General features: G+C 36.3%; 1 protein-coding gene across 1 annotated transcript in view; it reads left to right on the top strand.

The window, feature by feature from the left end:
- PCLO (piccolo presynaptic cytomatrix protein) overlaps nt 1-13,695 on the top strand; it is a 141,860-nt gene that overhangs the window by 53,004 nt on the left and 75,161 nt on the right. Inside the window, exon 6 of the mRNA XM_070368855.1 lies at nt 6,010-6,100. Within this exon, the coding sequence (XP_070224956.1) occupies nt 6,010-6,100 (91 nt within the window). The remainder of the gene's footprint in view (nt 1-6,009; nt 6,101-13,695) is intronic.

The following is a 13,695-nucleotide window of genomic DNA, read 5'->3' as shown; positions in this document are numbered from 1 at the left end:
ATTCTGCACTAATGCCCAAGCCTTGTGCACTTCCCATGTGACTGCTATACTGAGGTACCTCGGGCTCCTTTGAAAGAGTCAGTCTTTCTTTATTCTGGGCTTTTGAATGTCTTGTTTCCTCTTCCCGAACATTCTTCCTCCTCTTTTCTCTTGACTTAACGCTGTTCATCACTCAGGGCTCCATGCGCATGCCTCATCTTGCAAAAAGCCTACTCTGACATTACTACCACCATCTCCCCACAGATGTTCCTACTTTGTGCTACAGGAGCACTCCATGCATTGTGTCTTGGGCTGTGAACTTTTGGAGAGCAAGCGCTTCCTATACCATCCACCATGGTATCTATTCTGTGCCTAACACAGGGCTTGATACTCTGTCTGCTACATCTAGCATACAAGGTATTTAAATAAGGGAAAGAATGAATGTCTGTATAAATAAAAGATATGTTAACACAAGAGTTGCTGTTTCATAAATATAAAGGGCCAGTTCATGAACATAATTTCTTTTGAAATACTTGTAAGCTGGGTACATCTTTCCCTTTCTCCTTTGCCTTTCACTTCTCATTTCTCAGCTATAAGGCCTCTTCAGACAACCTCTTTGCCTTCTTGCATTTCTTTTTCTTGGGGATGGATTTGGTCACTGCCTCCTGTACTGTGTTATGAACCTCCATCCATAGTTCTTCAGGCACTCTGTCTACCAGATCTAATCCTTTGAATCTCTTTGTCACCTCCACTGTATGATCATAAGGGATTTGATTTAGGTCATACCTAAATGGTCTAATGGCTTTCCCTAGTTTCTTCAATTTCAGTCTGAATTTTTCAATAAGCAGCTCATGATCTGAGCCACAGTCAGCTCCAGGTCTTATTTTTGCTGACTGTATAGAACTTCTCCATCTTTGGCTGCAAAGAATATAATCAGTCTGATTTCGGTATTGACCATCTGGTGATTTCCACGTGTAGAGTCGTCTCTTGTGTTGTTGGAAGAGGGTGTTTACTGTGACCAGTGTATTCTCTTAGCAAAACTGTTAGCCTTTGCCCTGCTTCATTCTGTACTCCAAGGCCAAACTTGCCTGTTACTCCAGGTATCTCAAATTTCTGCTTTTGCATTCCAATCCCCTATGATGAAAAGAACATCTTTTTTGGGTGTTAATTCTAGAAGATCTTATAGGTCTTCATAGAACCATTTAACTTCAGCTTCTTTGGCATTAGTGGTTGGGGCATAGACTTGGATTACTGAGATGCAGAATGGTTTGCCTTGGAAATGAACCAAGATCATTCTATTGATTTTGAGATTACACCATAATATACGTAATGTTAATGAATTACCTATAGTAACAAAGCAAATTTGAGTTATATCTGATAGTTGTAAGATTTTCAGTTCACATAATTTAAAATGAAGATTTTTAATACAGATAGAAGAGTAAGAAAGGAGAGGATGAAGGAAAGTAGAAGAAGGAGAAAAGATGAAGGGAGGGAAAGTAAGGAGTCCGGGAGAGAAAGTAAAAGAGAGTGAGACAGAAGAGGGTAGAGTAAGGAAGAAAAAAGGAAAATGCACACTCTTTTGTCATGAACATATACAAGATTCACAATGTTTTACAAAGCCATTGTTATTAACAGTATGAATTATCTAGATTGATTATATGGACCATGATATTCTTATAATCATGCAAATGATATTTTAGTTTTACTTTGCAGAATTCATATAAGATTTTTGGATTTGACAGGATTCTGCTGTTGTCTGGGGACAATTTTTTGTTCATCAGAGGCCTGATTAAGCTTATTCTTTCCTAAAGAGAATAAAACCTAAAGGCTGGCGTTGTTTGCATTTTTCAATGCATTTTTCTTTGAAAATCCACAATTCTAGCAATTTTAAAAGATGAATTTTCAGAGGCATATTAAAATAACATGAATATTCCAGAGAAATTTTATTCACAAACAAACACCCTTTTATGTGAAATTCTAGTTAATGTATTATCTTCAGTTCAGTTCAGTTCAGTCGCTCAGTCGTGTCCAACTCTTAGAGACCCCATGAATGGCAGCACACCAGGCCTCCCTGTCCATCACCAACTCCCGGAGTTCACCCAGACTCACGTCCATCGAGTCAGTGATGCCATCCAGCCATCTCATCCTCTGCTGTTCCCTTCTCCTCCTGCCCCCAATCCCTCCCAGCATCAGAATCTTTTCCAATGAGTCAACTCTTCGCATGAGGTGGCCAGAGTACTGGAGTTTCAGCTTTAGCATCATTCCTTCCAAAGAAATCCCAGGGCTGATCTCCTTCAGAATGGACTGGTTGGATCTCCTTGCAGTCCAAGGGACTCTCAAGAGTCTTCTCCATCACCACAGTTCAAAAGCATCAATTCTTCAGCGCTCAGCCTTCTTCACAGTCCAACTTTCACATCCATACATGACCACAGGAAAAACCATAGCCTTGACTAGATGGACCTTTGTTGGCAAAGTAATGTCTCTGCTTTTCAATATGCTATCTAGGTTGGTCATAACTTTTCTTCCAAGGAGTAAGCGTCTTTTGATTTCATGGCTGCAGTCACCATCTGCACTGATTTTGGAGCCCAAAAAAATAAAGTCTGACACTGTTTCCCCATCTATTTCCCATGAAGTGATGGGACCAGATGCCATGATCTTAGCTTTCTGAATGTTGAGCTTTAAGCCAACTTTTTCACTCTCCACTTTCATCAAGAGGCTTTTTAGTTCCTCTTCACTTTCTGCCATAAGGGTGGTGTCATCTGCATATCTGAGGGTATTGATATTTCTCCCGGCAATCTTGATTCCAGCTTGTGTTTCTTCCAGCCCAGCGTTTCTCATGATGTACTTTGCATAGAAGCTAAATAAGCAGAGTGACAATATACAGCCTTGACGTACTCCTTTTCCTATTTGGAACTAGTGTGTTGTTCCATGTCCAGTTATAACTGTTGCTTCCTGACCTGCATACAGATTTCTCAAGAGCCAGGTCAGGTGGTCTGGTATTCCCATCTCTTTCAGAATTTTCCACAGTTTATTGTGATCCACACAGTCAAAGGCTTTGGCATAGGCAATAAAGCAGAAATAGATGTTTTCTCTGGAACTCTCTTGCTTTTTTGATGATCTAGTGGATGTTAAGCAATTTGATCTCTGGTTCCTCTGCCTTTTCTAAAACCAGCTTGAACATCAGGAAGTTCACGGTTCACATATTGCTGAAGCCTGGCTTGGAGAATTTGGAGCATTACTTTATTAGCGTGTGAGATGAGTGCAATTGTGTGGTAGTTTGAGCATTCTTTGCCATTGTCTTTCTTTGGGATTGGAATGAACACGGACCTTTTCCAGTCCTGTGGCCACTGCTGAGGTTTCCAAATTTGCTGGCATATTGAATGCAGCACTTTCGCAGCATCATCTTTCAGGATTTGAAATAGCTCAACTGGAATTCCATCATCTCCACTAGCTTTGTTCGTAGTGATGCTTTCTAAGGCCCACTTGACTTCACATTCCAGGATGTCTGGCTCTAGGTCAGTGATCACACCATCGTGATTATCAGGGTCGTGAAGATCTTTTTTGTACAGTTCTTCTGTGTATTCTTGCCACCTCTTCTTGATATCTTCTGCTTCTGTTAGGTTCATATCATTTCTGTCCTTTATCGAGCCCATCTTTGCATGAAATGTTCCCTTGGTATCTCTAATTTTCTTGAAGAGATATCTAGTCTTTCCCATTCTGTTATTTTCCTCTATTTCTTTGCATTGATCTCTGAGGAAGGCTTTCTTATCTCTCCTTGCTATTCTTTGGAACTCTGCATTCAGATGCTTATATCTTTCCTTTTCTCCTTTGCTTTTTGCTTCTCTTCTTTTCACAGCTATTTGTAAGGCCTCCTCAGACAGCCATTTTGCTTTTTTGCATTTCTTTTCCATGGGGATGGTCTTGATCCCTGTCTCCTGTACAATGTCACGAACCTCTGTCCATAGTTCATCAGGCACTCTATCTATCAGATCTAGGCCCTTAAATCTATTTCTCACTTCCACTGTATAATCACAAGGGATTTGATTTAGGTCATACCTGACTGGTCTAGTGGTTTTCCCCACTTTCTTCAATTTCCGTCTGAATCTGGCAATAAGGAGTTCATGATCTGTGCCACAGTCAGCTCCTGGTCTTGTTTTTGCTGACTGTATGAGTTTCTCCATCTTTGGCTGCAAAGAATATAATCAATCTGATTTTGGTGTTGACCATCTGGTGATGTCCATGTATAGAGTCTTTCTTGTGTTGTTGGAAAAGGGTGTTTGCTATGACCAGTGCATTATCTTGGCAAAACTCTATTAGTCTTTGCCCTGCTTCATTCCATACTCCAAGGCCAAATTTGCCTGTTACTCCAGGTGTTTCTTGACTTCCTACTTTTGCATTCCAGTCCCTTGTAATGAAAAGGACACCTATTTTGAGTGTTAGTTCTAAATGGTCTTGTAGGTCTTCATAGAACCGTTCAACTTCACTTGCTTCAGCATTAATGGTTGAGGCATAGACTTGGATTACTCTGATATTGAATGGTTTGCCTTGGAAACAAACAGAGATCATTCTGTCATGTTTGAGATTGCATCCAAGTACTGCATTTTGGACTCTTTTGTTGACCATGATGGCTACCCCATTTCTTCTGAGGGATTCCTGCCCGCAGTAGTAGATATAATGGTCATCTGAGTTAAATTCAGCCATTCCAGTCCATTTTAGTTTGCTGATTCCTAGAATGTTGACATTCTCTCTTGCCATCTCTTGTTTGACCACTTCCAATTTGCCTTGATTCATGGACCTGCCATTCCAGGTTCCTATGCAATATTGCTCTTTACAGCATCAGACCTTGTTTCTATCACCAGTCACATCCACAGCTGGGTATTGTTTTTGCTTTGGCTCCATCCCTTCATTCTTTCTGGAGTTATTTCTCCACTGATCTCCAGTAGCATATTGGGTACCTACTGACCTGGGGAGTTCCTCTTTCAGTATCCTATCATTTTGCCTTTTCATACATTATCTTAGTAAACCCAAACACTACCTAAACACATTCTGAAATGGGTAGTATTAAATGTCTCTTTACTAAACCTTATTTTATCTAATTCTAGTTAAAAATTCTCCAGAAGTGATGGATACAAGATTTCATACTATTAAAATCCTATTAATATAGTTTTATAAAGATTTTACTATTTCTGTCTTTCATTATTTCACAAATCTCTTTTGAAAGCCTAATTCCATAAAATTTACAGCAGAAGTTTGCATATGCTAATTTCCTTTATTTCTGAAATCTCATTTTGTCAAGTGGAAACACCAATAACACAGTCTATAGTATTCTCATTTTCAAGTCTCAGTAATGAGAATTGAAATCCCAGCCTTGTAACAAAGGCATTGAATGTTGTTTCTTCTAACTGAAGGAGTGTCAGAATTAAATAAGAAATAATACCTTTGCATACAAAGAAGGCTTCAGAAAATAATAAATGAGCAAAGACTTTATTTATTTATGCAGAATTAGTCTCAGCATCAGGTATATCCTAAAACTTTTGGCAAATATGCTCAGCAGAAGCAAAATTCCACAATGATATCAACATAACAGAAATATGCATTCCTGGTAAAGTGATAGAGATGCAGAGTAGGAGGATCTTTGTCTTTTCTCCCTTTAAGCTTGATGGCTGAAAATTAAAAATGCCTTTCTATTTCTAGGCTGTCCAAAAACAAAATCAGCAGAGGTCAATTTTCCATATACATTCTCTATGTAATACCATAGTAATAGATATCCTTATGTGTTAACATATGCTTATTGATTTTCCAAACCCAACAAATCAGTTTGCAAGAGAAACTGATTGTAAATGTGAAGACTATAATAAACTCAGAAAACAATATATCATTATGTGGTATTAAATGCTTAAAATTGTCATCAGTTGAGAATCTTCTGTTTTCATTGGTTGAATCACTGTAGTCTGAAGAAAGATAATTATGTATATTGCCCTTTAAATGTCTTTAACATTGCTTTTTCACCATATCTTATGTATGTCTTAGATTATACAGATGGATGGGAAAACTGTGCACTACATCTTTCCACATGCAAGGATAAAAATAACAAGAGACTCTAAGGATCACACAGTTTCAGGTAAAAGAAATCAAATAATCTGGTTCTTTTTACTTTAATGTCTGGTTGAGGTATGTATTTGAATTTGTTTAGGTGACATTAAATTTAAGAAAATGCATTTTTCTGTCAAAAACTGTCTATTGGAAATTTTCAAAAAATAATCAGGCTATATATTTAAATATAAAAAATAATGCCATAATTATTAATATGATACATTACTAAATGATTTATATTTAGACCATTCTATATCTTCATTTTTGATGTGCATAATGGTAAATGCTCCATAATTATTGCACTGTTGAGTAATATGGTCATAGGACCATAAAACATTCTTACACAGAAACTAACTTAAATTTTACTAAGGAATAAATTCCCTTATACCTTGTAAATTTGAACATTATCAGTTTTGCTCAGTTTTTGTTTATTTGTTTGTGTTCTTCTTTAAATTAACCATATGACAGAAAATTTAAACTTGTTATTTTGAAAAAACTTTGGACTCTCAGAAAATAGAATGATCCGTTCTTTTGCCCACTCTTTACCCAGTTTCATTAATGTTAACATCTAACCACAAAAAGTGATCAAAACCAGAAATCAACATTAATATGATGGTATTAAAATATCTACAAGCCTTATCCAAATTTTGAGTTCCCCAACTGACCCACTAATTTTTTTCTGGTCCAGGATCTAACCCAAGTCTCAGATTGCATTTAGATTATTAAAAGTTCTCTAGTTTATATCTATGAGGTAGAAGTATAAATTTTTTGAAAGTTAATAAATTTTCAAAGTATGCATATTACCTGTTTTCTCACTCAAGTACATTTTCTGTGTTAAATAGACACTGTATATCAACAGAAAATATTCATCAATACATATGAATATATGTCAGTGGCATATCTAACATAGCATATATGTTACTTTTTTTTTCTTTAAGAACTGACATAACAGAGGACAAAAAGTGGTATTTCTTCAGTGTACTTGCTGTTGTTCTTTGCAGATTTTAGACCCTACGGTTTTAGAACAGGTTTTGATTTGAGCAATTTTTTCCCCTTTATTTTCATAGAGAATGAATCGATTAGGAGTGCAATGTTTTCCTTTTAAGATAGGATAGTTTTTCTTCTGCCAGAGACAGATATTTCAAACTTTCATAATTTTATTACATGCAAACTGTATTTTAAGTACTGATGAACAGTCCAGGGGTGAGTCTTAAAATCCAGGGACTCTTTTTGTAGAAATAATTACTTGCTGCAACCTATTTCAATTCCCTCCAGCTCATCAAACAAAACAACATAATACTTTCTAGCAATGCCAAAATTATGTTTTTCAGCAAAAACCTTCAAACAATTTTTACTAAATCACCAGGACTCCATGTCAATATGTTTTCTATTTGTATTAGTATTCTGTGTCAAAGTAATTATCCCTTCAACCTTATCATTTTTCTTTTGCAATTTATATTGGTTTTTTTTGCTACAGTTAGGGGAAATTTTTGTTTTATTTTACTAAAATTAGGAAAAAATTATAATTTTATTTTAAAATATAAGAATAATAGAAATCAGAGCTATTGACTTGTTATAATTATTCTAGTCTGAAAATTTGTTTCTTCTATATGTAGACTTTGCAAAATGAGAAGAGGATTATAGTTTGCATTATATACTAGTAATGTATATTATTATCTCTATGCATGCTCCTTTTCAATGGCACCCCACTCCAGTACTCTTGCATGGAAAATCCCATGGATAGAGGAGCCTGGTAGTCTGTAGTCCATGGGGTCGCTAAGAGTCGGACACGACTGAGCGACTTCCCTTTCACTTTTCACTTTCATGCATTGGAGAAGGAAATGGCAACCCACTCCGGTATTCTTGCCTAGAGAATCCCAGGGATGGGGGAGCCTTGTGGGCTTCCGTCTATGGGGTCGCACAGAGTCGGACATGACTGAAGTGACTTAGCAGCAGCAAAATAATAATAAACATACTTGTTACATTTATCCTGCATTGCTACTGAATGTATTTTCTTTGTATCCCAAAGTAGCCTGATCTCATTCTAAACTAAATTTTTTAGAACAATTTGTATTGTCTTCAACTAAATCTTAAGTGCTTCAAAGGGATTTAAATACATGTATATGGGACTTCCCTGGTAGCTTGTGGGAGGAGGGTTCAGGATGGGGAACACGTGTGCACCCGTGGCGGATTCATGTTGATGTATGGCAAAACAAATACGATATTGTAAAGTAATTAGCCTCCAATTAAAATAAATAAATTTATCTTAAAAAAAAAAAGAATCTGCCTAAAATGTGGGAGACCCAGGTTCAATCCCTCGGTCAGGAAGATCCCCTGAAGAAGGGAGTTGCTACCCACTCCAGTATTCTTGCCTGGAGAATCCAATGGACAGAGGTTTCTGGTGTGCCATGGTCCTGGGGGTTGCAGAGTCTGACATGACTGAGCCACTAACAATTTCACACACAAAAAAATTTATATGCAAGATTAGAGCAAGAAATGGCAATATTTGCCAAACAGCATCTAGCAGTTTGAAGTTAGTGGCAGACAAACCCTGGCATAGAAAATTTACACTCCTGGCTAATCTCTGTTATTTGCTGGTCTACCAAAAGCTTACTTTGAGTGACTAAATATTTGATGATACTAAGATTTTACTGTTTTTCTAGCTATCATGTCATTTTTATGTTAATATTTTCATGACAAAATGGAGTATGTTTTTTAGAGATGTATACTAAAATATTTACAGATGAAACAATGTCTTGTGTGGAGTTTGCTTCACAATTAGCTGTGTAAAAAGTGGTGAAGACATAGATGGAACAGAATTGACATAATTTGATTACTTTGGAGCTGAATGATTAACTACACTGGGTTTTATTACAGCCTTGTCACTACTTTTTTATATGTATGAAACTTTGCATAATAGAAAATAGTTATGTTAGGTAGTTAGAACAGGAAAAAGGAGTCCAGAATGGTGGTGGCTAAACGACAAGGAAAGAAAAAGCCCGTGAAAATAGAACAAAGGAGGTTTGAGGACTGGAGTGAGGACCTCGGGTAAAACAAACAGCACTCCTGGGTAATGCTGTTTGTTTTACCTGAGGTCCTCACTCTGGTCCTCAGACCTTCCTTTGTTCTATTTTTGCAAGCTTCTTCCTTCCTTGTCTTTTAGCCACCACCAATCTGGACTCCTTTTTCCTGTTCTAACTACCTAACAATTAAATTCCTGATTGTCTCTCATGTTTAGAGAAAAACAGCAGTGCCCAGTGGCTTCATCAATAGGAAAAAAAGCTATCTAAGCTAATAATTCAGAGAAGGCAATGGCACCCCACTCCAGTACTCTTGCCTGGAAAATCCCATGGACGGAGGAGCCTGGTAGGCTGCAGTCCATGGGGTCGCTAAGAGTGGGACACGACTGAGCAACTTCACTTTCACTTTTCACTTTCATGCATTGGAGGAGGAAATGGCAACCCACTCCAGTGTTCTTGCCTGGAGAATCCCAGGGACAGGGGAGCCTGATGGGCTGCCGTCTATGGGGTCGCACAGAGTCGGACACGACTGAAGTGACTTAGCATAGCAAGCTAATAATTTAACTGCCTTTGTAAAACAAGATGAGGATATAATCAAGGAAGGAGAAAAGAGTAAAATGTAGCATTTCTGCTCTCCCAAACAGAGGGGAAATGTCATTAGTGAATTTTCATTTTCGTTATAAAAGCTCATTGAAAGGAGAAATAAAATATATCTTTTATAGTGTTTTAATAGACCATTCTGTGTCTAACCTTAAATTATTTTATAAGAATTATATGAAACATGGACACTTCACAGAAAAACAAAACATATTTCTATTGATACTTATTGAAAGCAAAATAATTTCAAAATATTAACAACATACAGAAATAGAAAAAAAATTTTTTTAATTCTTTTTATTATATGGCTGTCAGAGTGTTAAGCTGAGAACCCTCAGGGTTCTCAAGATTGTTTCAGGGGGTTTTCAAGGTCAAAATTATTTTCATAGTAATGCTAAAGGTAACATTTACCTTTTGCACTCTCATTTTTCTGTGAATATACAGTAGAGTTTTTCAGAGATTACATGATGTGTGACATCCCAAAAGATTGTATACAGAGCAGATAAGAGAATTCAACTGTCTTCTATTTAATTCAAATCAAACATTTTTTCAGTAATGTAAAACAATGCCACCTTTCTCTTAAATGTTTTGTTTTTAAAATGCATTTTTTTAAAAAATGATTTGTTTTAACATAGAATGAGTTTATTAATGCTTTAAATTCATTAATAAATTCAGTTTTAGTCTATAATATCAAAAATATACAAAATTATAACTGATATAAATGAAAGCTCTTTGACATCCTCAATAATGTTAAAAATATAAATGGCTCCTTGAAGCCAAAATGTTTGTGAAATACTTCTCTAAGAATCTTTATAGAATAAGTGAAAAAAATTCTAAGCTTTTTTTCCTTCCTATACAAAAACTTATTCAAATAAATTTTAGTTTATAACTGCTTTCAAACTCATATTGAATACTTTTAAATTTTAATTCATTAATATTTATTCATAGAACACCCATAGTGTGATTTATATTGTATTAGTTGCTAGGTTACTAGAGTGACTCTAGCAAAGACCTTGATCTACAGGTTATTCACGCTTTAATAGGAGAATCTGAAATGTGAATAAAACTCCAATACTTTGGCCACCTGATGCAAAGAGCTGACTCATTGGAAAAGACCCTGATGCTGAGGAAGATTGAAGGCAGGAGGAGAAGGGGAAGACAGAGGATGAGTTGGTTGAATGGCATCACCGACTCAATGGACGCGGGTTTGGGTGGACTCCAGGAGTTGGTGATGGACAGGGAGGCCTGGCGTGCTGCAGTTCATGGGGTCACAAAAAGTTGGACACGACTGAGCGACTGAACTGAACTGAACTATAGTAAAACTTAAGGAACAACTGAGACAAAGTCAGGGAATTTACAAAACTTTATTGTTCATAGACATCTGTATATATGTATAGGTGTGTGCACACATACACATGTGTACCATTTTTTTATACTATTTTATGATGTATGCAGAGGGAAATACATGCATACAGTCTTCTGTTAAGTGGTTGATAACTTTGAGCAAATAGATCATTTAATTTTGACTGTAAACTTCAAAGATATACTTATAGGTGCTGATCAACAACTGTACAACAGTTCTGAAAACCTTCAGTCACCCAAGCACAAAGCAGTGAAATGGAGAAAATAGGACATGAGTTTTAGAATCAGAAAGTCCTGAATTGGAGTTCAGCTCTATCACTTATTTAGATTTTGAGAATGAGTACATTCATTCTTAAAAAAGATCAGCTCTCTATATCTCACATAATTGCAAGTGAACCTGACACAAAATCTTATCCTTAGTGTTCAATCAAAAGAATGTTATTTTCTCTTAGAAATTATCAGAAAAAAAGATAAAACGTAATACTCAAGAAGTGAGTCTCTTTCTTTTTTATTTAGAACTCCATCTTAACATCTTCAGAAACACAGCTGTTCAAAACAAGTCAGAGAAATTCTTCTGAATTTAAAAAGGATATTTGCTTATATTAAAGTTCCATAATGGACTGGCTCCATCTGCAAGGTTAGAAAGATGGATTAGGAAGTGTAATAGCGAAGAACATTAAGAATGGTTAGTTTCAAAAGATAGCAGTGTCTTCTCCAGATATAGTGGCTCATTCTCTGTACCCCATTAGGCCACCATCTTCATAAGTTTTAGAAACAAGAAACAAATGTAACAGATCTCACTGGATCTGAGTTGGTAGGAATAGCAAATATGGATAGCCCTTTTAAAATTATTATTTTAACAACTTTATTGTGGTATGGGGCTTCCCTGGTGGCTCAGATGGTAAAGCATCTGCCTGCAATGCTGGAGACCTGGGTTTGATCCCTGGGTCGGGAAGATCCCCTGGAGAAGTAAATGGCAACCCACTCCAGTACTCTTGCCTGGAAAGTTTCATGGGTGGAACTTTGTGGTAAAACTTATATCGTGAATGTGCAGGTTATAAATGACTTTTATAAATTTGTGGAGTTGTATGACTATCACAACAATCTTGTTTTGAAACTTTTCAAACACTACAAAAAGTTCCTTTGAGTCTGATAGCCATAGCCACATCCAGCATTCCTCTCCCAGTCACAGACAGGAAGTTTACTTTCTGTCTCTGATTCTACCCTTTATGGGTTCTTCATATAAATTAAATTGTACGATTTCAGTTTTGATTTCTGACTCCTTTCAATTACCAGTACTTTTTAGGTTTATCTATGTTGTAGCATGTATCAGATATTTGTTCTTTTTATTATGAAGAAGTACTCCATTGTTTGAATTCTCTGTATTTATTTATCCATTGGATTTTTTGTGGTTTCACTTAAAATTTGCACACAAGTTTTACTTTGGACATATGGTACTTTTGTATGATGTCCTAAAAATGGAATTGCTCAGTTACATGGTGAGTTTCTTTTTAACTATTTAAGAAGTTGTCAGATAGTTTGCCAAGGTAAAGGTACCATATTCTATTCTTACCAACAATGTCTAAGGATTCTACTTCCTCTATGCCTTTGCCAGCACTTGGTAATATCTGTCTTTTAGGGTGAGTGTGGATGATAGTGTGTTGTTTTAACTTGAATTTTCCTAATGACCTCTGATGAGAGTGAAAGTGAAAGTTGCTCAGTTGTGTCCAGTTCTTTGTGACCCAATGGACTATACAGTCCATGGAATTCTCCAGACCAGAGTACTGGAGTGGGAAACCTTTTCCTTCTACAGGGGATCTTCCCAACCCAGGAATCAAACCCAGGTCTCCTGCATTGCAGGCAGATTCTTTACCAGCTGAGCCACCAGGGAAGCCCAAGAATAATGCATTGGTAGCCTATCCCTTCTCCAGGAGATCTTCCTGACCCAGGAATCAAACCAGGTTCTCCTGCATTACAGGTGGATTCTTTACCAACTGAGCTATGAGTATATTTTTAGGTGGTTAAAGTCAAAGCATACATATTCTTTGGTAAAATATTTATTAAGAATTTTTTTCCATTATTCATTTGGATTCTTTGTCTTCATACAGAGTTGTAAGAGTTCTTTATATATTTTGGATGTGTTTCTTATAAGTTACATGGAGTGCATCTATTTCCTTCTAGTTTTTGTCTTGTCTTTTTATTTTCTTAAAGGTGTATTTTAAAGGAAAAATTTACATTTTAATAGAATTCAATTTATTGTTATTTTTAGTTTGTAAACCATGCTGCTGATAATGTATTAAGAACTATTTCGAGGTCAAAAAGATTTTCTCTGAGAGGTTTTATACCAGAAAATTTCTCTTATGTTTATATACTTTAAACATTCAGGTCAGTTACCTATTTTGTACCTATTTGTGTATATGGTATGATGCTGACATCCAAATTCATTTTTTTGAACCACTAATGAATATTTAATTGTACAAGCACCTTCTGTGAAAGAAACCAATCCCCCATTGAATTGCCTTGGTATCTTAATGTCCTTTGTACAAAAGTTTTTCATTTTGATGACATCCAATTTATATATTTTCCTTGTATTGCTCATGGTTTTTGTGTCACATATAAGAAACCATGGCCATATCCAATGCCA

This window comes from Bos mutus, chromosome 4 (genome assembly GCF_027580195.1).
Source record: "Bos mutus isolate GX-2022 chromosome 4, NWIPB_WYAK_1.1, whole genome shotgun sequence".
Classification (NCBI taxonomy): domain Eukaryota; kingdom Metazoa; phylum Chordata; class Mammalia; order Artiodactyla; family Bovidae; genus Bos; species Bos mutus.
Note: the sequence above shows the minus strand (reverse complement) of the source record. Positions and strands in the feature narration are given on the sequence as shown.